The 25896-nt window shown below is 38.5% G+C and overlaps 1 protein-coding gene across 6 annotated transcripts in view; it reads left to right on the forward strand.

Moving 5' to 3' along the window:
* Positions 1–25896, forward strand: part of LTBP1 (latent transforming growth factor beta binding protein 1) — a 331513-nt gene that overhangs the window by 103205 nt on the left and 202412 nt on the right. For 4 of the 6 annotated variants that reach the window (XM_045009926.1, XM_045009927.1, XM_045009928.1 and 1 more), the window contains exon 5: positions 3359–3526. In XM_045009926.1, the coding sequence (XP_044865861.1) occupies positions 3359–3526 (168 nt within the window). Of the gene's footprint in view, positions 1–3251; positions 3527–25896 lie in introns of those variants that run through there. The other 2 variants (XM_045009931.1, XM_045009932.1) reach the window with 2 other exon arrangements.

Raw genomic sequence — 25896 nt, forward strand, 5'->3', positions numbered from 1 at the left:
AGGGCTGTTTTAATGCGCTCTCACTTGTAAGTGTAGCCAAGCCCTAAGTGCAATAAGGAACTGTTAATGCATGTCAGGGTGTATGTGGACAGTGAGTCTGTGCAGCAGCAGGCTAGTCCACTACAGATCACACCTGAGCTTGCCATGAATTGGTTGCGCTAGGCAGCTGCCTACCTTGCTTATACCTAGAGCAGCCTCTGTGCATTATACCCTTGAAGAGGCACCACAAGGACTCCTAAAGGCTACGGGGGGGGGGGGAGTTGCTCCCCGTCCCCTTATAACTCTGCCATTGACCGAAGATATAGTTTACACCTGCTTCTTGGGGAAATCAAGACTTTTAAATCATCTCTAGTTCTATTGTTAATTTTCTCGATAGCTTTGCCGTGTCTCTATCTGCTCCTGGAGCCTCTTTTCTTTCTTGTGTAGGCTCATTTGCTTATCCTATTTTGCCATTATTTTGCTATTATATTATCATGAGCACATCAAATGGAAAGCCAGTTGTACAGCAAGGTTTTCCATTTCCATCTCTTCCTTTCAAATGGATCATGAGGTGCCTACACTATACTTCTGTCTATAAATAAAGAACATGAGCTAAGCTGTGGTGCTGATGTCGCCACCATACACTATCATAAATTTGTTTGAAAAAGTAGAAGCTCCAGTTTTGTTTCTGTCAATAGCACAATGGCATTATCTTCTGAAGTTCATTAGGTAAAGATGAAGTATAGTGGGTGCGTTACCTTAAATTACATTGTCCTCCCACACCATAAATTAAGCAAACTTGAGGAAGGTGTCAAGGCCGTAGCTGTTCTGTACTTTGTCAAGCCTGAAATAATTATTGTTTTTAACATCAACTCTGCCAAATCTACTAAGAAAGCATTGGAGGATACTGTTTCTCAGATAGGACTAAGTCATACCCTCCTGTGAAAAACCCACAGAAGAAGGGAAGAGGCTGCAGAAAACTCTGAGCTCACCTGGCAGAGTTTCTGCCAAATGCTTTCTTTCAGAATAAAAGTTTGTGGTTTCTCTTTTTTCCCCCCTTTCTTCTATTTAGGGATATATATCATGCTCATGAGTATTGTATCTGAACCTGAGGATATGCAGGGAAAGTAAGGTCCATAATTATAAGAGTATCTCTTGTCTTTCTTTTTTTCCCCCTGTGGTCCATGAGACCCCTCTTTTCCCCAGACAGATGCTCAACACACACCCTACAGGGGTGCTTTCTCCATCTTTGCACCCTATCCATGTGTTTGGCTGAGGGAGTAGAAGCTAAGGTACTTGCCAGCCAGGCAGGGAAAAGAAGAATGCTAGTTCCAGGAATGCCCTGAAAAAGTGAATTGGTGATCTATCAAAAAGATTGTACAACTATTCCAATCACCATTTGTCACTTTACATCCTCTGTCTTTAATTCTCTATGGCTTTGATTACATGGCTGTCTGAATACCTTACTCACCTGGAAGGCCACCTGTAAAGATTTTAGGGAGGCTCTTCATTCTTATAGACATTGGCCAACATTTTAAAACCTGGTTATCTAATGTTAGACTCCTAAATTCATATTTAGGCACCTAAACTTACTTGCCAAAATCCTCCCTCTCTCTGAGGCTAGGTCTACACGGGGACGGGGGAGGGGAGAGGAGTCGACCTAAGATACGCCAGCTTCAGCTACGCGAATAGCGTAGCTGAAGTTGGCGTATCTTAGGTCGATTTACCTGGCCGTGAGGACGGCAGTGAGTCGACCGCTGCCGCTCCCCCGTCAACTCCGCTTCTGCCTCTTGCGCACAGTGGAGTTCCAGAGTCGATGGCAGAGCGATCGGGGATCGATTTTATCGCATCTACACTAGACATGAGAAATCGATCCCCAGACATACCCTGAGAGAGACACACAGCAGTAGTAGACTGCAAATTTATAATCGGAGAAGTGAGAGCTAACTGAATGTTGGGTCTAATCCTAAGAGTCAGGCCCACCAATCCCCCAACACGTTCCTGTCACAGATGTTTTCACATAAATTATTAGCTGTGTAATAGAGTAATGCCCTTGGTTGCAGAAAAGACAGTTGGCACAATTGTTTTAATTTATTTCATAAAGAGCAAGAAACACTATAAATTTATGTTCTTTTGAAGTGGGAAGATTTTCTTCATCTTTCTGAGCTTTATAAAAAAAATACTTACCTAGAGGGTATTTCATAAAGTAGATTGGACCGCTTGTGGGTAACCCGACTGCTCTTGCTGCTGGGGCAGTATAAGAAAAGAGATGTTCTTTCTCTGTATGTCTCTCATTTTGTGGAGCTAAAATTGTTTTTTAAATTTAAATTTTGAAATGGACAATTTTCACAAATGTATCCTAATATATTTACAAGTACTTGATAAAATAGTAATAACTAAAAATAAAACAACAATTTTATTTGAAAATAATTTCAAAACAGAATCACTTCTTTGCTTTTTTCTTTTTCTTTAGCTTTAGCTGTTGGCTTTAACATCCAAATATATCCATAATATAAAACCTACTTGAGTCAAATAGTTTACATGAGGGATGAATTTGGCCTGAGGAGTTTAAATTCAAATTAGTATATGGTCAATCTTTGTTACCTTAAAAAAAAAACAACCAAAAAAAGCCCCCCATATAAACAAAAGGGGAAAATGACAGATTTTCTCCTATAATATTTATAAGAGCTCTAAAGTAGTACTTTAAACTATTGATACTTATTAGGCATTTCCCCTGCTTCTCCTTTGTTTAAGTATAAACAGTTGATTGCAAAACTCAATCTATAATATGTAAATCCATGTGGAGTAATAGTGCCAAGAAACTGTGAAGGGGTGGGGGGAAAGGGTCCAGGCAGCTGCGTCACAGGGTTTGATCACTTCAGGCTGGGGTGCCAGGAGATTTGAGACAGATGTTTTCAGACATGCCGCATGCCTAAAACATTTCCAGGGGTTGAGCTACAAATAGTGACTTAATAAGTGCAGAAACAGGAAAAGTATGCAGGAGGACACAAGAGTTTATTCACCCCTAGGTGCACAGTCAGCCTCTTTATGTTACATCTGCTTGTCAGAGTTGGCTATTTAAGCTGTCATGCCCTTGGTATTGCTCTTTGTCTGACTGTGAATAAAGTGCAGCATTGTGATTACTAATCCTACTCCAGTGACTTGACTTTAAATGTGGTTTTGGAGTGCATCCCGGAGTTCTGTTTGCTAAGCTTCCTACTCCTGTTCCAGAGACACCACTGGAGATCAATGAGAGAGAGCACTGCAGGCTGCCTCCTCCTATAGACCTGTCGCTTTTTTCTTTTTATCGTTTGAAGGAAATCAATGGATACCAAAGTGATCTGTTTGTTTTTCTTTTTTTCTTTGCCTCCGCTCACAGTGGGAAATCACACTGGCCGCATCAAGGTGGTCTTTACACCCAGCATCTGTAAAGTGACTTGTACCAAGGGCAATTGTCAGAACAACTGTGAGAAGGGAAATACCACCACCCTCATTAGTGAAAACGGCCATGCAGCTGACACCCTGACAGCCACTAATTTCCGAGTAGGTAAGTATCCTCAAACCATACTTATCCTTAGCTTTCTTGGCTAACAGAGAGAGGAAGATTTTTAATGATTAGTACCAGTTGCGCATCTGTTACTCTTTGTGTGGAGAGGCTGTGCTTAAGTAAAAGCAATTGTATGTCAGTCAAGGTTTTTGGTTTCCTTTTGAAATGTTCTTGATCATTTCCCGGATGTCCTGAAGAGAATAGAACTGCATTTATAATCTAAAGTTTCAGTTGCAGAATTACAGTGTACTGAACTACAGCTTCTGCTGAAAACCCCATAACTCAAAGCTTGGATTAATACATTCTGAAAGATTTGTCAGATACTAAAAAAAAGTTTTTGTTTATTCCCCTATTTATTTAAACTGTAGTAAATGAAGGTGAAAACTAGTTTGAGTTAGTGAAACTATCCTGAAAAGCTCCGTCTGAGAGTTGCTTGACTCTGCATTCCTATTACAGTAGAGTTGCCAGCTTACAACTCTTGCCCTTTTTGTGCTGTGAATAAAGCAGATTTATTATGTATCTAATATCTTAACAGAAGATTGACATTTTAGAAATATAATTAAGAATTCTGACATATTGTAATTTCTCTGTGGGAAGTAGTCATGTTACTATTAATGCTCATACTTCCATACTTGTTGAATGAGTATCTACAGTATACTAGTCTATAACCTAAAACTAATAAGTTATGGTGAAACAAATCCTAAATAATATGTGGGATAATGAGTTTACATAGTTTAACTGCACTATATAATATAATGATGGTAGTATCTCTTGTGCACATATATTTTTTTCTATAAATTAAGAGAAATCTTGATATGTAGCGACAGGTATGGCATATTGACTTTAAATTCTTTATTTCAAAAAACCTTTCTTGCTGCTGTTGAGAGCAGGTTTTTTGTTATGAAAATACCATAGTATTTTTATCTCCACACCTTTTTTATCAGTTATTTTGCCAATGTGCACTCAAGGAATCATAGATATGCACATTATAATTTTAGTTTCTTGCTAGTATAAACAAAATGTCAGGCAGCATTGATGGTGGCCAATGTTGCCCTTTTAAAAGTGCACTATATTTCAGTTTCTGAGGGGGGGGGGAATCCAATTATTCTCATACATCCAGACAGAAGATGCAAAGTACAGAGCAGTCATTCTAAGACTGTTACTAGATTACCTTGCTGTGGATGCAAACTCTTTTGAAATCTAAGCACACTCCTTGACAATGCACTTTGGTATAACATGCACCTTAGTATAACATATGTTTTCTTTTGCTGTAAAAACATTCTTTATAAAAAGAGGAATACAGCACTGATGTCATTGTGAAGTGTGGATATTCTGAGACTTTTTTTAAAAAAAAAAGGATTTTACTAATGAATGCTAAATTAATTACTTGTAATTGACATTTACAGTTGATGTGGGTATTTATTAATTCTTGGCAATTGCCACAGCTAAGCAATTTCCTTATTTGACTTTATTTTTGATAGAAAGGAAACATTGAGGATGGGCACTTACCTAGTTTATTTGCTGTGTAAAGATGTTCTGTAATCTGATTTCTTCACAAATATTTGAAAACTTTGAGAGAGAGTGGAAATCGACCTGTTAAAACATGTAACACACCTTCCTTCCTGGCCTGAGGCCAGATATTTTTTGATTCAGCATGTACAGTAGTTTCTTAAAAGTACTCAGAAAAAGCAGTGTATTATAATATTCAGTGGAAAGGAAGGAGAACATTATGTTTGGAAATGCATACTAATAAGTGATTGCACATGTATAGATATTTATTAATTTAGTTGTATTCATCATAAGGCATTTCTCTACTTCATACACTTATGTTATAGTCCGTGTTTGTTAGAAACAAACCAGAAGCATGCTTAGTTGCTCTCAGGATAGTTATCTTCATAAAAATTAAGACTAGGATCTAAGCAAAGATTTTTGGGCTCTCCAGATACAAATATAATTAGCCTATGAATTTAAAATATTTCTTAAGAACAAGACCAGGGTGAAATAGTGCATCTGTAGACTCAGTTACTTCAGTGGTCCCTAATTTTCAGGGCCCTCTTGACTGATTCAGGGCTTAAAGCACATGTTTTAATGATGATCTGTGTGGTACAAACATCCCAGTTCTGATAATTGGCAGGTGTCTCATATTCAATTAAGCCTGTCCTGATCAAGACATTCTCCTAACATACAAACTAGTGATTATCTGAGCCTTGTCAGATTCTCCTGTTTTTTAAAAATTGTAGTATATTTTATTTGTGCTGTTGGCTGAAAAGACCCTGTTCTGATATTGCTTAATGCTGCACAATGCAAAGTTACAGAATGATACATGCAGGTGCCTTTGTGGGATCATTTTCTCTTGAAGATGTGCAGCTATGAAAACAGCATGTTTAGGTCAGAGAAAATATGTTTTACCTTTCTATTTTTTAAAACCAAATTTTCCATACGTTTTTAAGAAACATCTCTCCCATAAGTGAAAAGCATAATTCCACATGCCCTATTTGAACAATTAACTCTTACTCCTAATAATAGGCACCTATTGCAAGGAAAAATCAGAATGCTGTTTTAGGTTGTTATTGAGGCTAAGTGTAATCGCCTTAGAGACAGCAGCAAAAAATGTGTACATATGTGCAAGTTTAAATTGTTTGCTGGGAGCTTGAAATTAGCAGTTGTTCTGTTACATTGTGGATGAGTTTTTATTTCTCATGATGAACAAACTTTAGTTTTATATTCATTTTCAACCTTAGCTTTGCAAATACTGTATTGCTGCAGTTAGGATTTTAGGCAGAACGCATACCTATAATAATGTTTCCCAAGCATTTCCATTTTAATGGCTCATTTTCAGTTTCCTAAAATTTGCTCAGTGTTTTATCTTTTCAAATGAAACTCGTTATGCTAGCTCTTAGGCAGGGAGCAAAATTTTTCTGAAAGTTTTTTTTCCCCAGAAATGGGTGACTGGTTTTCAAGAATATACAGATGGGGAAAAACATGAATTTTCAGCTAACTAAAAAAAATTGCAACCTTTCTGAAGAGCTGTAGCACTTTGTCTGGAAATTATGAAAACCTGATATTTTTAAGGGAGATAGTCCCTAGATCGTAGCTGTGTCTTTTCATGAGACAGTGAAATTTGGTTTAAAAAAAATTACCTTGCACATGGATTTCATTACACAATGAGACTAATAAACTGCCAATGTTTCATTGGCATGAAGCATGTGTTAATATATAATGTGAATGGAAATTTTCTGCTGAAGAGATTATCTGTCAGTATTTCATTGGATATGCCCATTTATGCATAAGAAAATTGAGTGGAATTTCAGTTCTTACATATTTATAGGGGCTTGCATTATATGGTCTGTGTAGGTGGGTATGGAAGCGTGCATACAGAATACAGCAAGGGCGCCTGCCTCATTCATTAGACACTTTACACAGTCTATTACATCTAGCAAATAGTTGCACATTATAGCATTTTTAAAAAACAAGTAGGAAAATCCATATAAAAAAACTTCACTAAAAGACAATTACATCTGTAAAGTGAAACATCAAAAGTTAGGAAATGCAGAAATTAAGGTCGTCTATGCAATCTTAATTCTGCCCCATTGTGCTTATGATACAACCTTTAATTATATGATCACATGCTATTTTTTCTACAGGACCATTACCTGAATTGAGCTCTGTAAAAGAGGCAACCATTCAGTATTTTATTTTTAACTTCACTGTTTAGTGTGTGGCCCTGTGCCTCACATACTGCACCCCTTTCAAGCCCTGCTCTGAATGAGTATTTTTTTATTTATTTATAGGGTTTCTGTGGTTATCATCTTTGTATCTGAGCACCTCACAAACATTCATGAATTTTTCTTCACAATACTCCTGTGAGGTAGGGAAGTAATACTATCCCTATCTTACAGATGGCAAACTCAGAGAGAGATTAAATGACTTGCCAAAGGTCACATAGGAAGACTGTGGCAGAGGCAAGGATAGAATCCTTGTTCTCCCATTCCCTTTTATGTCATACTTCACAACTCCTCGATCTCTCTCTCCACTTCTTCACTTCCATTTCAAATTCTCTCTCTTCTTTCTCCCCCCTCCTTTTGTCTCACTCTTTCTCTATTCTGTCCTCCCCTTACTTACACCCACAAACACGTTCCCTTAAGAACATAAGAACAGCCATACTGGGTCAGACCAAAGGTCCATCTAGTCCAGTATCCAATGCCAGGTGCTCCAGAGGGAATGAACAGAACAGGTAATCATCAAGTGATCTATTCTCTGTCACTCATTCCCAGCTTCTGGCAAACAGAGGCTAGGGACACCATCCCTGCCCATCATGGCTAATAGCCATTCATGGACCTATCCTCCATGAATTTATCTAGTTCTTTTTTGAAGCTGGTTATAGTCTTGGCCTTCACAGCATCTTTTTGTTTGTTTCAAACCTGCTGCTTATTAATTTCATTTGGTGACCCCTAGTTCTTGTGTTATGAGAAGGATTAAATAACACTTCCTTATTTATTTTCTCCGCACCAGTCATGATTTTATAGACCTCAATCATATCCCCCTTTAGTCGTCTCTTCTTTCATCTAGTCTGTGCCGGGGGATTGGAGAAGATTTTTTTCAATGTGCTCTCCCTTGGGGGAAAGGGGAGGTTCTTAATGGCTCTTTCCCTTCTCCTGTATTGCACAGGGCAATCCAGTGAATACTGAGAGCTCTCCTGCAGCTTCCCCAGACTGTGAAGTTAACACTCACTTTCTCTGGGACTGATGCTTTGCTCCCAGGGAAAGTGATTAGGGTGCCAGACTCTGTTCCTTAGAGCTTTTGGTGCAGGTGAACTGTTCTCATCTATGATATCATGGAACTGGAAATCAGAAGCTGCTAGTCCATTCTGCTTCTTTTTCTCTCTTGGTCCCTGTGAATGTTTTCTCAGTCTTCTCCCCTACACTGAGAGGTTACTAAGGAGCACCCAGGGATCCTCTGTTAATATGGTTTTGTAATGTCACAGGTTAGAAATGAGCAAGGGCGGCTCCAGGCACCAGCGCAGCAAGCGTGTGCCTGGGGCGGCAAGCCGGGGGGGGGGGACGGCGTGCCGGTCATCGTGAGGGCGGCAGTCAGGGAGCCTTCGGCGGCGTTTCTGTAGGAGGTCCGCCAGTCCCGTGGTTTCGGTGGCAATTCGGCGGCGGGTATGCCGAAGGTGCAGGACTGGTAGATCACCCGTAGAACCACTGCCGAATCCGTGTGACCGACGGACCTCCCACAGAAACACTGTCAAAGGTTGCCTGACTGCCGTGCTTGGGGCGGCAAAAAACATAGAGCCGCCCCTGGAAATGAATCTCATCCTTCTCAGTGACCCACAGGCATATCAATCAAATAGGGGTCAGAAATATCAGCACAGACCACAAAAATCGGTATATACTTATATACCCACTGCAATAATGTTCAAATACTTATATTATCAATAAGTGATGTCGTAGAAACAACTTGTATGCTTTACATAATGAACAGTACTGAATGATGGTGTAGCACATTTATATGCTTATATTATTAAAAAGTGTTATCACATTGACAACCCTACAGTAATATGTTTACTGTGTAGGTTAGGTGTGTTTTTGAACAACATCAGAGCCTTCCTCCATGATTTATAGACAGAAACCTCCAAGCAGAAGCACAAGGTATTTTGCTCAAATTTTACCCTCTTTTGTGTTTATCCTGTATTTTATGACAGATATGCAATCTTCCTCATGCCCCTGAGAAAAGATAATGCACGTAGTTTTGCTCAAAACTACAAAATTATTTTGCACAGCTTAAATGTCAGAAAACAGATTTGTAAAGCCATACAATCTGGTCCCTAGATACTATGGTGATGGATGTATTTGCAATGCCTAAGCAGGCACTATGTATTATCCCTGAAGATATATTTTGAACCCACTGTGATTCAGTACATGTTGTAGAGCAGTGAAAAGACATTTGGGCACTACATTATGAAGCAATGAGCTCTTAGGATGGAACATAGTCGTGGCAACATGAGTTACTACGTAATTATCATTGTTTTAATTGGCTTTCTAGATAATTACTAAATTCTGTGAAAATATAAAGCAGTATATAAATGGTAAGTGTTAATACTTTATCACAAATAAAGTCATGTTTTTTCAGAGTTGTACTGTTCATTAATTTATGTTGCCTCTTTAGTTTAAAGGTTAATTTTATTTTATTTTTTATTAAAACAGTTCTGGAAAGTACTGTAGAAAACTCTTAGTTAAAACACAAATGTGACTTGTAAGGAAGCCAATTTTTAACTGTAGTCTTTGTATGACAAGAGCTCCAATAGCATTGAGTTGCAGTTAAATGTTTTTAAGGAAATTGCTTTTAAAAAGTCAGTGTAGGCATAGAGGAAAGAAAATGAACACCAGATTTCATTACTAAGAAACAGGATGCTAAATCATACCTTTTTTCTTTCCGTGTGTTGCTGCCATTTGCTTTTTAATACGGTGCCCAAGTTCGCTTTCATTGCTCCATTTTATATGAGGAATCCCACAGGATTCGAGAGATACCGTAAAGCTATGATAACTGAGGAAACTTCTCAAGGATAGTTTGGTTAATGCTAATACATAAATAGCACAACCAGTCAGGCATATATTTCATATAAAAGTGTAGTGAAAAGACTGATGACATATATAAGGACAGTGTGCCAGGGAAGGCAGATTAGAAGGAAGCATAAAGTCAGACAAACGGCTTGTAGAACTGTTTGGATAGAAGTGGAAAAGGGCTTAAAAACTTTTCTGGCTGCTTGTGTCAGACACTCAGTATTTAGTTTTCTACCTATTATAATTGTATTTTTATTCACTTGGCCACTCTGCTGCAAAAGGTCCAGTGAGAATACCAAAAGTGCAACACACTATTTAATGTATTTTCATCTTCCTCATGATTACACTCTGATCTCCAGTACTTTGTAAATGTGAAATTTACCCCTGGACAGAGGACCTACACAAGGCCCATGCACCACTTACATTTGAGTAAAGCATTGTTTTGAGGTCTACAAGTGGGACTTAGCTGGTGCAAAGGTTTTGTGTGCATTTTTTGCTCATGGGTGAGCTTTACCCTGCCTGTATAGGAATTAGCATAAGAAAACAAGTTGTAAAACTGGAGAATTACAAATCTGATTTGAAAACATCTTTCCACTAGATTTTTTTTAAAGTTCTTATTACTGACATAGCTAAGGGAACAGTGATTTTAAGAAAAAATTGATTTTCAAGTTAATGGTATCCCTTTAAATGTTCTAATCAATGAGTAGGCTGTTTCTGAAGTAATTATTTAGTTCAGGCACAATATTTCATTATTATTGTCTTTAATGAAATGATGATGTAGAAGCCTTTTGATTCTCCTTGTAGTATTAATAATGTATTGGGTCAGACTTTTTATTGATTGTATACAGTGGGTATTTAGAAGCATATGAGAATCTTGTAAAGTACTCAAAGAACTGTGTCTGTCAAAATACTGGGGAAATGAAAAAGTTATGACAAGCTGAAGTTGTGTACGCAACAAATAGATGGAGTTTTGCTCAAACATTGCTTACTTTCTCTTATGTCATAAGTTCTACAGGCCAGATTCTCAGCTTGTGAAAATTGGCATAGCTCTGTTGGAAGTCAGTGGTGGTGCACTGATTTATGCCAGGAGAGGATCTGACCCATTATGGTGTGGATCTTGCCCATGATGTTGGCTTCTTTTGAATTACACTGACTGCAAAAATCATAACTGCACATAGCCTTATTTGGTAAAAGATTTGATTCTACTGTTCATGCAGTAATTACCATTTCCCTTTTGTTGAACTTTATTATCTTTTGCTTTGTTTGCTACCAGATGATTTTTTTTTCTTTTTTACCTGGTAGACCCTTGAAAATTTTAAAATTCTCAACAGCTTGTTTAGAAGATTAATTGTTAAATATATTGCAGCAGTGATTAAGCAAGTTCAGTTTCCTGTCAGTCTGCTTTAGAACAAGGTTCAAGGCTCAGCATACAGAAGTTTATTCTCTGTTTTAGCTGGTAATTTGAAATTTAATCTGTACAAATGATGACCATACTTGAAATATTTAGTCATGCAGCAACACTATAACAGCAGTAGCGAAACCATGGCCAGGCATAGTACTTTTCTTGAGATGTTGGACTGTGTGGATAAATAGGAAAGGAAAACTAATGAATGTAGAGCCAGTTTGTGAGTTCTTTCTACATTTAAAGATCCTAGTGTATGAATACTTCATAGTAACAACTTTTGCTTCCATTCCCACAAAAAAGACCAATATTAAAACAAAATTTTAAAAATGGTGTGACCTAATCTGAAAGAACCAATGAAAAATGTTAGCTAGATTGATTTTGAAGGGGACCATTTACTGCTGGTATCAACAGAAGATTATTAATTTTCTCTGTTGTATTTCCTTCTATAAAGTGAATTTTAGTGCACCGGAGAATGAAGTTCTTTGTTTATCCACAGCAGTGTAAACTTTCCCACAATGACCCACAAGTGGGCCTCAATCCTAATCCTGACGTAAGAGCGTGGTTCAGTCTGCCGGCATATTCATTTTTTTTGCCTCCTCTGTTCAAACTATTAAAAGGAGACACACATGTCCAATAGAAAACTAACTATTCTGCTCTGTTCTATATAGGTTCTTATACTACACTCATCACTATAGTAGCTGAGTGCCCTTGTTCTGTCATCCTCTCTGTAGGGGGAGAAGTGTGAGCAGTGGGGTGTCCTGTTTTGGTAAGGGTTTTTTTTTTTAATGTACATGTCGTGTTGCATTTGGTTTAGAAAAAGCAAGGTCAAAGAATTGTCCCTGCCACTTAGAGTGGAAGGTGGTGAGGTTTGTGATGGGACTTCGTTCCTACGGAGTTCATTCAATGGTCTCGTTCCTCAATGGGTCTGGTTTGATTTTCCCTGTGTAAATAAAGCAATACTTTAATTGCTCACTTATTTCCTGTCTTCATATTCATAAGCCAAAGACAGTTCTGGTCCTGGGAAGCCTCAGGTTATGGAACCTGTGTCCCATTGGCACATATATAGTAATTCTTAGACTAATTAGCCAAATTTGCCATATTACCTTGTGGCTCTAATAGAAGTGATATGCTAGTTTAAAAAATTACATTGTGCTGCAGTTCCTTAACCGGTCACGAGATGACGCTACTAGGGCTGGCTTGAGACAAGATTAAGAGTGACTCGTTTCCATCCCCTGCTCAGCTTCAGGACTGTAGGCCATCTCTACAGAGACAAAACACATCTGTTTTTATAGCACGCATCAAATTGTATTATACATTACACAGTTTTTTGGATGTGCATTCATATTAAAAACCACAAGCGGAAATTTTACAAAATCTTCACCTGCAGTCATTCAGAAAACACATCAAACATCCATCCTTAAAGTTAATACAGAACAAAAAAAAGTTAAATGTGAATGTAATACTTTGTTTTCCTGAATGCAGCTTTCACTCTTATGCATAAATATATGTGCAATATATCTGAGCTATGATTACTGACAACGAGAATGATGAGTGAATTTATCTTACAAGGAATACACCATTGCATATTCAAATAAACACATTACCTTGAACAGCTATAATTTTGTTATTGCTAAACCAAATGTCTTTGCACACACCTCGTTTGAATCTCAAGTACATGCCAAGATTGGATGAAACAAAAAGCTGCCTTTGGATTATCCAAGTGCAAAAAAGAGTCTGACAAATTCCTTAACTGGTGAAAACACACCTTTTGTCATGGCCGGATAACTTAGACAGTCAAATGGATTTATCTCAAACAGTCACCTCTGAACTGAGGACAATCACAAGGAAACAAGCAGCTATCATTGCCCTACCAATAACAGTCTCCCCTGATTCCAGCCCCCACCATTTATGCTTTTTTGGTTTATTCTGCTCCAAGTCCCTTACTACCTCCACCCATCCATATACCTTTTCCCCACCCATTATAATCTATCATTGGCTCTTGGATGTCAAACCCCTGTAATTAAGTGCTCTGTCTTTGGACGATGGACACGAAAAGCTCTTCGCACCACACTATCTCCTTGTGTTTGAAATCTGAATGGTATGTTTTCTTGTTTGTTTACGAATTCTTTGAGAAAATTTACACTCGTGCTTTAAAAAATGGACTGGGAAATGAGCAAAATCAACAAGTTCCAGATTTAGGGGGTGAAATCCTGACCTTTCTGAGGCCAGTGTGAGTTTTGCCATTGACTTAAATGGGGCCAAGATTTCACCTAGGCTATTTATGTAACGGTTACGTGAAAATGACATGGTTGGGGGAGGTTGTGATTGGGTTGTGCTATGCTAGAAAAAAGCTCCATTTCACTTGGAAAAATTCCCCACTGATTTTTTAAAAGGTAGCAATGTATTTTCTTCACATCAGCTTTGAGGAAAGCCAACTGAACCTGAATCCTTAGGTTTCACTAGGCTGTTTCTGATCAGAACTGAAAAATGATGTTAAAACCACAAGCTGTTGATTTGCCATGGCTGCTTGTCTGGCTTGGGTTCTGAACTGAAATACGTGAATAAAACCTAATATATGTTGAATAATAAGAAAAAAACACATTGGCAAACAGGCAAGTAATCTCAGCCCCTTTCCCTCGTGAAATCAGATTGAGAGATATCTAGTGTCTAGATCCTGGGCCAAATTCAGCCTTAGTTTAATCAAGTGCAACTCCATTGACTTAAATGGAGTTGCATCAGCTTATACTAGGGCTGAATTTATCCCATTGTTTGTCAGTTGTCAAAATTAAGCCTTGAAATTTTTGACAGTTTTAATAGACCCTTTATAAAGTCCTAGGAATTGCCTTTTATGGAACAGAAGGTATATGGATTTCAATGAATTTCTTGATAATTTTAGAAAATGTAGGTCCAAATTTAAAAAACTTGGCATGCAAAAGTGAATGTGCATGAATTGTACAAATTGCGCAAGTTAAACAAGAGGGGCAAAATCATGGTTCTAATGAAGGCATGTCAAAGTTGCATGTATATGGAAAGTGCTTGTGCAAATATACAACTTGTGTGTGCCCACTGAAGATGAAATTCACCCTTTGTGGAGGACCAGCAAAAAGAACAGTGCATCGCTGAGGGAGCTCTACATGGGGCAGCAAATGCACCCTTGTGGCACAAAAACAGAATAAGGTCTATACACCACTGAAGTGTCTCATTTGAGTCCTACTTTAAAGGCTTGAGTGTGTCTTAAGTACTGCATAGGTTTTGTGCTGGCCTCCTGCAAAGCAGGGTGGGAGGGTGATTTCACCTTGGGAGTTTTGCCATGTGCATCAGTTTTTTAAATTTTGCCATTAGTAAACATTTCTTACCTTCATTATATTTGACAAAGTACTTGTATCTTTGCTGTATTTGTAACACCTTCCATTTAGTTTAGAAATATTAAGCTGCACTGTAATGTAATATTTTATAATGGATGTAATTCAAATTTTATAGTTTTTGAGGCACTCACATCACCTTTCATATTCTATTATTATTGCTTATTATTCATACGCCATGGATTTACACAGAATGTTATTTATTGCCGTTCGATTTCCCCCCCATCCACTGCTTCAGCAACCTCAGATTCTTAGTGTTCCATTTCCATTCATGGAGCTAGTATTTTATCATTATCAAGTGTCCAGTACAGATACAAGGGTTACATTTACGGCTAAATTAATTAAAAAAAATAATTATTTGAAAGGCTGGGTCATTCCAGACATCTTTCTATGCACTTTTTAAAAAATACAGTACACAAGACCTTCTCTTGCCATTTTAAGCAAGGAAACATCTGTACTCACCACTTGGAGCCTTCAGGAAACTTCAAGCTGTGCAATAGTTAACCTATGTAATTGCTTCATCTTATTTTTGTCACTCCTTGCCCTTTCCTTTTCCCTCCTTTTGCTTGTCACACTCACTTGTGTCTTATCTCAGTTTGTAAACTCTTTGAGGTAAGGACTGTGACACAAATGTCTTTGTATGGCATCTGGCACAATGAGATCCTGATCTTGCACCAGCAAAGTGATTGGGATTAGGCCAATAGATAGCAAAGGCCTAAAGTCTCTGATGGGATCAGCCATAATAATAAACACAGTTTTTGTTACTGTGCATGCTAATCAATCCTTTGCGAAAGAGTCAAAAACAATCCCAAGCATTTATTACAGCTACATTTTTCTTGACAGCGGCAGTGAATGAATGCAGATGTTTATTTTTTCAGACTGGCTGAAATCTGTTTTTAAATCAAATTTGTCTTAAAAGTTGTTTTCTTACAATAATTTGTTCAAAGGGAGTATTAATATTTGCAACTTGCTGAAGAAGTGCAGTAGTATGGGTGCAGCCTCATGACCATGGGTGCAGCCTCATGACCATGCTCTTGAACTGCTCAAGAAAGCCTTGTGTGCTCTTTTTTATTCATTCATACTTTTGGAATAGTACAGGATAGATTTGAATGGCTGCTGTACATTCGGAAATATGAGTGCAAGTGTAAACATTGATTAAAGTGTTTTGAATGGATGATAACCCTGTTGCAGATGTGCATGTTTTTAGTACATTTCTGATTATTTCCATGCATAGTATATTTTCCCTTCCCACCCATCACCAATCCCTTGGTTCCTTTCCCCTAGACTCCTGGATTTCAGTCTTTCCCTCCCTTCTCTTGCATGTCACCTATTCCCCATGACCTAATTCACTACTCAAACTCTAATGTCTCTCAGGACCTCATGTCCCATCAGTTCCTAAAGCCATCCCCCAGCAAAACTTTCTGTTTTTTCTCAACATAATCCATGTCAGGAAATTTCAAATTCCCTTCATGCTATTACTCGTGATTCTGAACTGGCCCGGGAGAGTTTGGTTCATGGATCCTTCTTTATATGCCAAAGGGAATTCACTTGAAAGGGATCATCCTCACTTTATTATTTGCGCAAACTTTCTCCAGAAAAGTTTGTATTGTGGTAGCGTTACTCATTGACATAATTGGAGGGAACCCTCCTCATGTTTCAGATACTGGGGAGAGCAGGTGCACTGTGCTGGGTTTGTAACATGACTCCATAGTGTAGTTACTGCTCCTGATGATATTTCAAGATCCTCCCTCAGGGTGCCTGTGTGGCTTTGTGTTGCACAGCTGCATTGATCTCTGCTTCAAACCACTCTACGTTGTTACTTTTTTACTCTATACAAAGCTTCCAACAGGCCTTCTAGAAACTTTCAGGCAGGGGAACTCCATTCTGGCAGGAGAATGTTATAATGGCAGGGGAGCAGTTGCATTAATGGTACAACTGCTTCCGCCAGCTCTCAGAGCATAATGATGTGGAGCCTTTAAAGAGCTAGTGCCACTACAGTCATGCTATTAAATAACCAGATAGCCAATACGTGTGGGACTCCTGCCCTCCCAGCTGTGTGTATCCACTGAAACATGTGGACTCAGAACTTGGAAGGAGGAGAGTACTGTGTATGTGTGTTGCCCTGATGTCAAAACATGGAAGGGGGCTTTTTCTATAGTGGCAAGAGCGGATACAATAATGCATGTGTACCAGGTATGCCCATTTAACATTCAAAATGTTTGCTATCAGTTGAAGTACGGATTTATGTTTTGGACTCTTATTTTGAGTGTTAATAAACAGAGAGAATTATTAATATTAATGAACAGTGTATGGGTATTCTGTATAGGGTAGGGAGGGACTTTAAAGTGTTAGGAACATAGAAATTGTCATCCTGGATGAGACCCACTGTTCATTTAGTCTAGTATCCTTTCTCTGACAATGGCCAGCACCTGATTCTTCAGAGGAAGGCACAAGAAACCCCACAATAAACAGATGTGGGAAAATCTGCCAAAAATCTCATCCTAATCCCTAATATTTAAAGATTGTTTTAAGATCTGAATGTGACAATAGGGTAAAAGTAACACATCTTGTACTTTCATATTATTTAACGGCAACATCTCTACTTTTATATTTTGATATATATAGTATTATTTTCGTGTTTATATTAAAAGAAACTTTTAGTAAGATCAAAATTAATGTATTTCTTGGGATTATTTGACATAATTTTTACTCTTCAAAAGTCTATCATCCCTATATACATTTATTTTTACTTTTTGCTATAGGGAAATTTTTAGAATGATCATATAGTGAACTTAAGGGTTGGTAATAAACCTGTGCTATCATGATACATGTAGGGAACACATAATGGTGTGTTGTGGTACCAAGGTTTGAATGGCATAGGTTTGGGATGACAATAATTCTTGAAATTGGCAAAGCAATTAATAAATTATGCAGGACCTCCCAAAGTAATACCTATAAAACCTTTATACCACAACACACATGTATTCTGTTTGACACTTATTTTGCAAAAAAACCCACTATTTTAAGAACGTTTGAAAGAGTTTTAGTATTTATTGGTACTCTCTTCATATCCTTCCACACCCAGGCTTCCTAAGAACTATGAGTCCAACTGCACATGTTTTGCAGGGAGAGGAAATGATTACTGATGTGGTGACAGATATGGCAATTTCCTGCATATTCTTGGGAGACCTTATTGAATTAAGTTTAAGTATCTTCGGGGTCCATTGTTTAAATGAATTGTTTATGTATGATTATGTTCTACTCCATGGGGGAGGGTTATCACAGCTCCTCCAGGAATTAAAGCTAGTGGGTGGTAATTAAGGGAAATCAGCCAGGTTGCAACCCCCGAGAGAGATGTCCCTTGCTGGGAAGGCTTGCAAAGACTAGTTCAAACTGAATTCTCCAGAGATCAGCAGAGAAAGAAAGGGCTATTGGATAAATATCCTGAGTTGAAACTGACTCAGGGCCTTCTTTCTGACCCATCAAATGGACAGGAATTTCTGTCCAAAGGAATAGGGGAGCAAGCCTCATGGAAGGGTTGAAAAGGCTGACACCTACCAGATCCCAAGGCTGGAGTCAGAGTAACCTCTGGTCAGCTTTTGTGCTTGCTTAGAAAGAGTTGTATGGCAACTTGTAACTGCTGGCAATTACGCCATTCATAGCTCTGGAGAGAAAGCAAAGTGCAGATGCTCGCCTTTTAGGCAGTCTGGTTTTCTGGAGATAGCACAGTGTGCCTAGGGAACTGTGCAGCCTGGAAGATTTCTTGGTCAGGAGGGAGAAATGTGGGTCTCCACCCAAGAGAGTTGATGGGTGAGGAGCTCGGAGCCCAGAGTGGGTGCCCTTGTGGATGAGGGGGGAATACAGATGCAGTTACTCTGAACTGTGACAGATGCATTTAAGAAATCCCTAAAAATGAATAGCGTAGATTTTCTGTACATGTTGATAGTATTTAAGGTCTGACATCCTGCAGTTTAGTAGGGCAAAAGCACACGCCTTATATCCTTCAATAGTGGAGGTGTTGTGGGGACATTCCCAACTTTGTATTAGTGCAGAAATTTCAGACCGACTCTCCTCTCATAAGTCAGGATTAACTCCACTGAAGTCAATGGAGTTGCAATGGTTTAAAACCAATGTAACTGAACAGAGGAATCCCAAAGCATGTTTTGTCTCCCCTCCCCTCTTTGCACTTCAAACTCTGGTGGTTTGAAGCTGCTCAGATGTTTGGAATGTTACAAGTATACTTAGAAAAGATGGATTAGTGGGCAAACTGAATGTGATGTGGTCAGAGTTGTATGATGAATGTTTTCACAATTTATTATATGAATATTGCTACCACATGTGAGTATATTTACAGCAAATGACAAATTTAAAAATAATATATTTTTATTTTTAAAGTAAAAATAATCTCATTGTAGTCTTGGGTTTTACCACTGCTGGTGAAGAGAGTTTTCCCCCCCTGCAGAGTAATGCATGTAGAGGAACCAAAATCATCATTCTAAAGAGAACTGGATAGTCATAGAGATTGGTCTAGAGAGACAGAACTGTTTCCCCTTTAGGTTACCAATTTGATTCCAGCTCCATATTAGTAGTGTAACCTTATGTTCAGTGTCCTATATGAAATATGTAGGCTGTTTTGGCCTGGTTCCAAGAGTGCAGGTGGCCACCTCACAATTGACATTAATTGGTACCTTTATTGGTAGTCTCATCATAGAGACCAGTGATTAAATTGGTATGAATGAGAGGTATCCCCTCCAGAAAAGGGCTTAAAATTCATTTCATTTCAATACAGAAGTCTTGTACTGTCACTACCTGTGTTGATAATTCTTGATATGAGAGATGCTTACTTTCACATCACTGCTCGCTCTTCAGATTTGTGGTGGGCCACAACCTCTGTCACTACAGGGTATTCCCATTCAGCCTTCCAAATGCACCCAGAGTTGTCATGAAAGTGTTGTCTCTAGTAGCAGCACATCTCAGACAGGATGGTTCCACTATCTTCCTGTATCGGGATGACTGGCTTCTCACAGGCAAGGCACATCCAGAAATCATAGCATCACTGCCCCATCTCCTAACATCCCTAGGAGGCTCTGTGAAAATAGAGAAGTCCACCCTGACTCTGACCCAGACAATAAATTCATAGGCGTGACCTTAGACTCAGTCAAGGCAAAGACTGATCTCCCTATGGACAGATTCCAAGCCATGGGCAGACTGGTAGATACACAACCTTCAGACATAGGGCTAGGTGGGCCTTGCACTCTTGAGTCATGTGGTGTCATGTACTTACCTAAAGCCATTTGTCAGACACCGCCTCTGCTGCCTACTGGCTTGCTTTCAAACAGGATATGTACCGAGCAAACACAGACTGAACATTGTAGTGACAATCTCCATCAACATAAGGACCTCTCTGACCTTGTGTGAGGATCCAACATAAGTGTGTGTGGGCATTCCTTTCCTGTATCGTCCTCCCAACAGGACAATAATCACAGATGCTTCTTTGTTAGGGTAGGAGGCTCACATGGGTGGTCACACAGCACTGGGCACTTCAACACCCTGGGAAACCATGATGCATATAAACCCGGAACTCAGAGCAGTCTGAGAAGCATACAGAGCCATTCTTACCATTAATCCAATCTCACTACATTCTCATAATGTCAGACAATATGGCAACCATATTCTACATAGACAGGGAGAGGGAAGATCCAATCCTATGTATGAGGAAGTGGTCAATCTGTGGAACTGGTATATCAAGAACCAGATCACCCTATCATCAGTGTACCTCCTAGGAACCCATAATTTACTGGCAGACAGCCTCAGCAGGTATATTATCACCAACCATGAATGGGAATTACACAGTTCAGTGGTGAACCCCTACCTGGGATCTTTTCCTCTCTCAGACAAACAGGAAATGCAACACATACTGGTCCAGGGGAGTTCAGGACCAGTTCTCCAGGTGATGCTCTCCTACTTCCTTGGACAGACCGCCTAAACTATGCCTTTCCTCTTATCCCACTGCTTGCTTAAATACTGTGGAAGATTTGACATGACAGTATGAGTCATTCTCATCATGCCTAGATGGCCAAGGCAGTTCTGGTTTCCAGTTCCCCATGCACATGTCAGCTCAACTGCCAATCAGCATTCCTTTCCTTCCAGATCTTGTGACTCAAGAGAATGGCAAGATCAGATATCCCAACCCAGAAACTTTTTACCACACAGCTTGGTATTTGGATGGGCATTAGATTGAGAATGTTCCTGCTCCCACAATGTGCAAGCTGTCCTTACGAATAGTAGAAAGGGCTCTACGTGAAACTCTTACTTTGTCAAGTGGAAACACTTCTCTGTCTGGGCCCAGTGGCTCTGTATATGTTTGGCACGTATACAGAAACAAAACAGCGTCCTCCACCTATGCACCTCACATACATGGTGCATTCAAGGTCATCCTGATGGGAGTTTCAGAGTAGCAGCCGTGTTAGTCTGTATCCGCAAAAAAAACAGGAGTACTTGTGGCACCTTAAAGACTAACAAATTTATTTTAGCATGAGCTTTCGTGAGCTAAAGCTCACTTCTTCGGATGCATAGAATGGAACACACAGACAGGAGATATTTATACATACAGAGAACATGAAAAGGTGGAAGTATGCATACCAACAGGCAGAGTCTAATCAATTGAGATGAGCTATCGTTAGCAGGAGGAAAAAAAACTTTTTGAAGTGATAATTAAGATGACCCATAGAAGGTGTGAGGAGAACTTAACATAGGGAAATAGATTCAATTGGTGTAATGACCCAACCATTCCCAGTCTTTGTTTAGACCACAGTTAATAGTATCTAGTTTGCATATTAATTCAAGTTCAGCAGTTTCTCTTTGGAGTCTGTTTTTGAAGTTGGCATGATTCCACTTCCTGATGGGAGTGGAATCATGCCGGTGGGGACAAGGAACTGGTGCTTGGAAAAAATCAGGATTGAATTTCTGGTAACTTTACTTTTTCTCCTGTATGTGCACTAGTGACTCTTCTTATACCTGATATAAAAGATCATGAGACGTAGGTTCCAATCCTGCAGTCTGATCCTTCTGGGTGTCCTGCACTCTAGCAGAATCCCATTGATTTCCAGTGGGACTCGACGAAGGCAATACAGTTCTTGCTTATGGATCAGATTGCAAGTTTGGGGCCCTCTCTTGGAAAATTCTGTCTCTGAGCCAAACCCTATATGCCCTACTCACCTGAATAGCCCCAAAAGTTTAGTTAAACTTCTTACATGAGTAAGGATAAAAGGACCTGAGCCAATGTGTACTAGTTTATTTTGTCTTTCATACGGCCCAAACCCTATCAGCTTTCTGCCTATGATTAAGACACAGATCATATATCATTATTCAAAAGTAGATGGCTTCTATTTTCTAGTTTACACCTAATTTGTTGCACATACACACATTGTTTACAGTAAAATGACACTATTCTCAGGTGACTTTGATCACTGGTCTACTTTTCAACAGCTCACAGATAGCTTAATTATTCACGGAGATCATGATTATCCCAGAAGTTGATCTTAATCCCATGGCTCTCTACTGAAGTTAGAGAATGTGTTTTAAATGGAGAATTTTATATTAAAGGGGGCAGGAGGGAAACTGGGATATAACATGCTTGAAGATACATTTTGGGTTATTTTTGTATTTTATTTTTTTGTTTTTGCTGCTTCTACAGATTATTTGAACAGAGGCTATCTCACTCACTACCATGCAGTGCAGATATAATACTACATTAAGTCACATCATAGTCAATGTTTCATCTGATTTTAATGTAATAAATGCCGTGTTATACGTTGAATGTTGAATACGGCTGATAGAGAAACTTGGAAAGGAGTAATGAAGAAGAATGTTCATTTTCAAATGGAAATATCAATAATAAAAAGGGGAACATTGGACATTTCAGGAGATTGGATAAGTTGCTTTTTGTTTTTGCTTGATTAAATGTATTTTTTTCAAGATTTGATCTAGAATTAAAATACCACTTTACTTTTTGAAAGAATATTCTCAAAAATGTATAGTGCCAGGAAACTATAGTGGAGAGAAACTATATCTCTGTCTCTGAAAAAGCAAATAGGGAGATATTTTTAAATGTAGGAAATATGTTTTAAATTCATTTAATTTTACAAAATAATGTAATTATTGTTTACAAATAGTGATCATTATAATAGGGAAATATCTTCCGATTTTATTGCATTAATACATTAATCCACCCCTTTTAAAAGTATTTAAATTAATTGATCAGCACATAGACACAAATACTGATTTTTTTTGTAGGTGCCTCAGCATTTATTCAACTCCCTCTTGAGTGCCACAGTGTTTGTGTGTCATGTGTCACTTAGTGTTTGTGAAGGAAGAAAAAAGTGACAGAAAGAGAAGTCTTGTTTGTTTGAGAAGAATTCCACTAAAGCTACATGCAAAGTCTCAGGATTACTTACAGCCATTTTTTAGACTTAAATCCCAGTCATACAGATAGTTTCAGTGTAATTCCCACATGAAATTATTTACAAATCCATGCCGCACAGAGGCTTCAGTGGGAATAGAGCTAGGTTAGCATACAGTGGTTTTCGAAATCCTACCCTCAAAGCTACGCCATTCTTTTCCTAAATCACCTCACATGATCATTCTTTATTAAAGTTTCCTCAGCTCAGGAAAGTAATGAGTGAAATTGATTGGGAGAAAAATTTAGATATAAAAATGTAAATGAAAATTCAGAATTCTTTAAGAAGAGTTTATTAGATGGCCAAAAAGCTATGATAACATAATCAGAAAAGAGGACAACTTTGGCTCAAAGCCCATCCTGATTCAGTGGTGGTGAGGTGCAGGCAGCAATTAGACATGACATAAAGGACTATATAATATATAAATGGAAAAAAGGGAAATAGAATTCAATATAAATTGGAAGTTATAATATGCAGAATATTGATAAGGGAAGCTAAAGACATTAGGAATAAATCCACATCTGGCAGGGCTAAAGACAACAAGAAGGAGTTTTTTTAAAGGAACAAAAGAAATCCTAGCAATGGTGTTGACCTATTATGAGATGGAGATGGTAAAATAGTTAAGAATGCAGAAAAAGCAGTAGTAGTCAATAATTATTTCTGTTCTGTATTTGAATGAAGCAGGATGATGTATTTGTATTGCATGAGGACGATGCCATACTTTCCAGTCCATTAGTAACTAAGGAGTAAGTTAAACAGTATCTGCTAGTGATAAACGTTTTAATGTAGACCTGGATAATCTGCACACAAACGCCTAAAAGAGTTGGCTGTGGAGACCTCTGGTCTGCTGAGGTTAATTTTTAATAAATGTTGGCATATCAGGTAAATTCCAAAAGCCTGGAAGAGAGGTAATGTTATGCCAATATTCAGAAAGGGCAAGTGGAATGACTTGGATAACTATAGGCTAGTCAGTCTGAAATGAGCCCCAGGCTAAATAATGAAAAAGCTGATACGAGATTCAACTGATAAAGAACTAATAAATAGGAATAAAATTAATGTCATTCAACACAGTTTTAGGGAAAATAGGTCTTTTCAAACAACTCTGATTTCATTCTTTGATGAGATTAGAAGTTTAGTTGACAAGGGTAATTGCATAGATGTAATATACTTACATTTTTGTAAAGCTTTTTTCTTAGTACCACACAACATTCTGATTCAAAAATTATCAATGGAGCACATGTTAAATGGGTTAAGAACTGGCTAACTGATGGATCACAAATAGTAGTTGTCAATGAGGAATCATCATCAGCTAGGGACTGATGGACTGGAAAGTACTTCATTATTCCCATGTTCCGAGTGGGGTTCTGCATGTATTATTACTAGACCTGATACTATTCAACCTTTACATCAATGATGTGGAGTTACATGTTTTCAGCACTGATTTTATGTGTGCAGATGACACAAAATTTGGTGGAATGGTAAATAATGATGAGGACAGGGCAGTCATACAGGATGATTTGGGTCACTGGGGAACAATTTGTATAATGAGGGTGTTGAGACCCATTAAACCAAACTGTAAACTCTGTATATGATGGAAACCACTTCAAGCCAGGGGGTCCAGCAGCACCCCCATCCCCTCCGCACCCCTAGTTACAGTACATATGCTGGGAAAGCTGAGCCCATTCAAACAAAATGCATTGAATACAGCCACACACAAAGTTCTATCCCTAGGAACAAGGAACTCAGGGCATAGCTACAGAATGAGGGACTGTATCCTGGGAAGCAGTGACTGAAAAGGGTTTAGGGGTCATAGTGGACAAGCAACTCAACAGTAGCTCCCAGTGTGATGCAGTGGCAAAAAAGGCTAACGTAATACTTGGATGTATAAATAGGGATGTGGTGAGTAAAAGTCGGGAGGAGATTTTACCTCTGTCTATGGCATTGACCAATACTGGAATATGGCATACAGTTCTGGTGTGCACATTTTAAAAAAGAAGTTGAAAAATTGGAGAGGGGGCAGAAAAGAGCCAAAACATTTATTTGTGAGCTGGAGTAGATGCCTCACAGTGACAACCTCAATCTGTTTATCTTATCAAAAAGAAGATTGAGAGGTGATTTGATTACAGTGTCTAAGTACCTTCACGGGGAAATTCCCAAGTACAAAAGGGCTCTTTAATTTAGTGGAGAGAGGCATGACAAGAACCAGTGACTACAAGAAGATAAAGCCAAATTCAAATTAGAAAGAAGGCAAACATTTTTAACAATGAGGGTGAATACTCATGGAACAAACTGCCAAAGGAAGTGATGGATTCTCCATCACTTGACGTCTTCAAATCAAGATTGGATGCTTTTCTGGAAGATATACTTTAGTCAAACACAAGTTATTGGGCTTGCTGTAGGGGTATCTGGGTGAAATTTAATGGCTTGTGATATACAGAAGGTCAGATTAGATGACTTAATGTTTTCTTCTGGCCTTAAACTCTATGAATCTATGAAAATTCAACCAAATGTCATTGATTTAGATTTTTAAAATGTAGCTCTCAAAGCTTGAGGTACATGTTCAAATTAATTTTAAAATACA

Source organism: Mauremys mutica, chromosome 3, assembly GCF_020497125.1.
Source record: "Mauremys mutica isolate MM-2020 ecotype Southern chromosome 3, ASM2049712v1, whole genome shotgun sequence".
NCBI classification, from domain to species: domain Eukaryota; kingdom Metazoa; phylum Chordata; order Testudines; family Geoemydidae; genus Mauremys; species Mauremys mutica.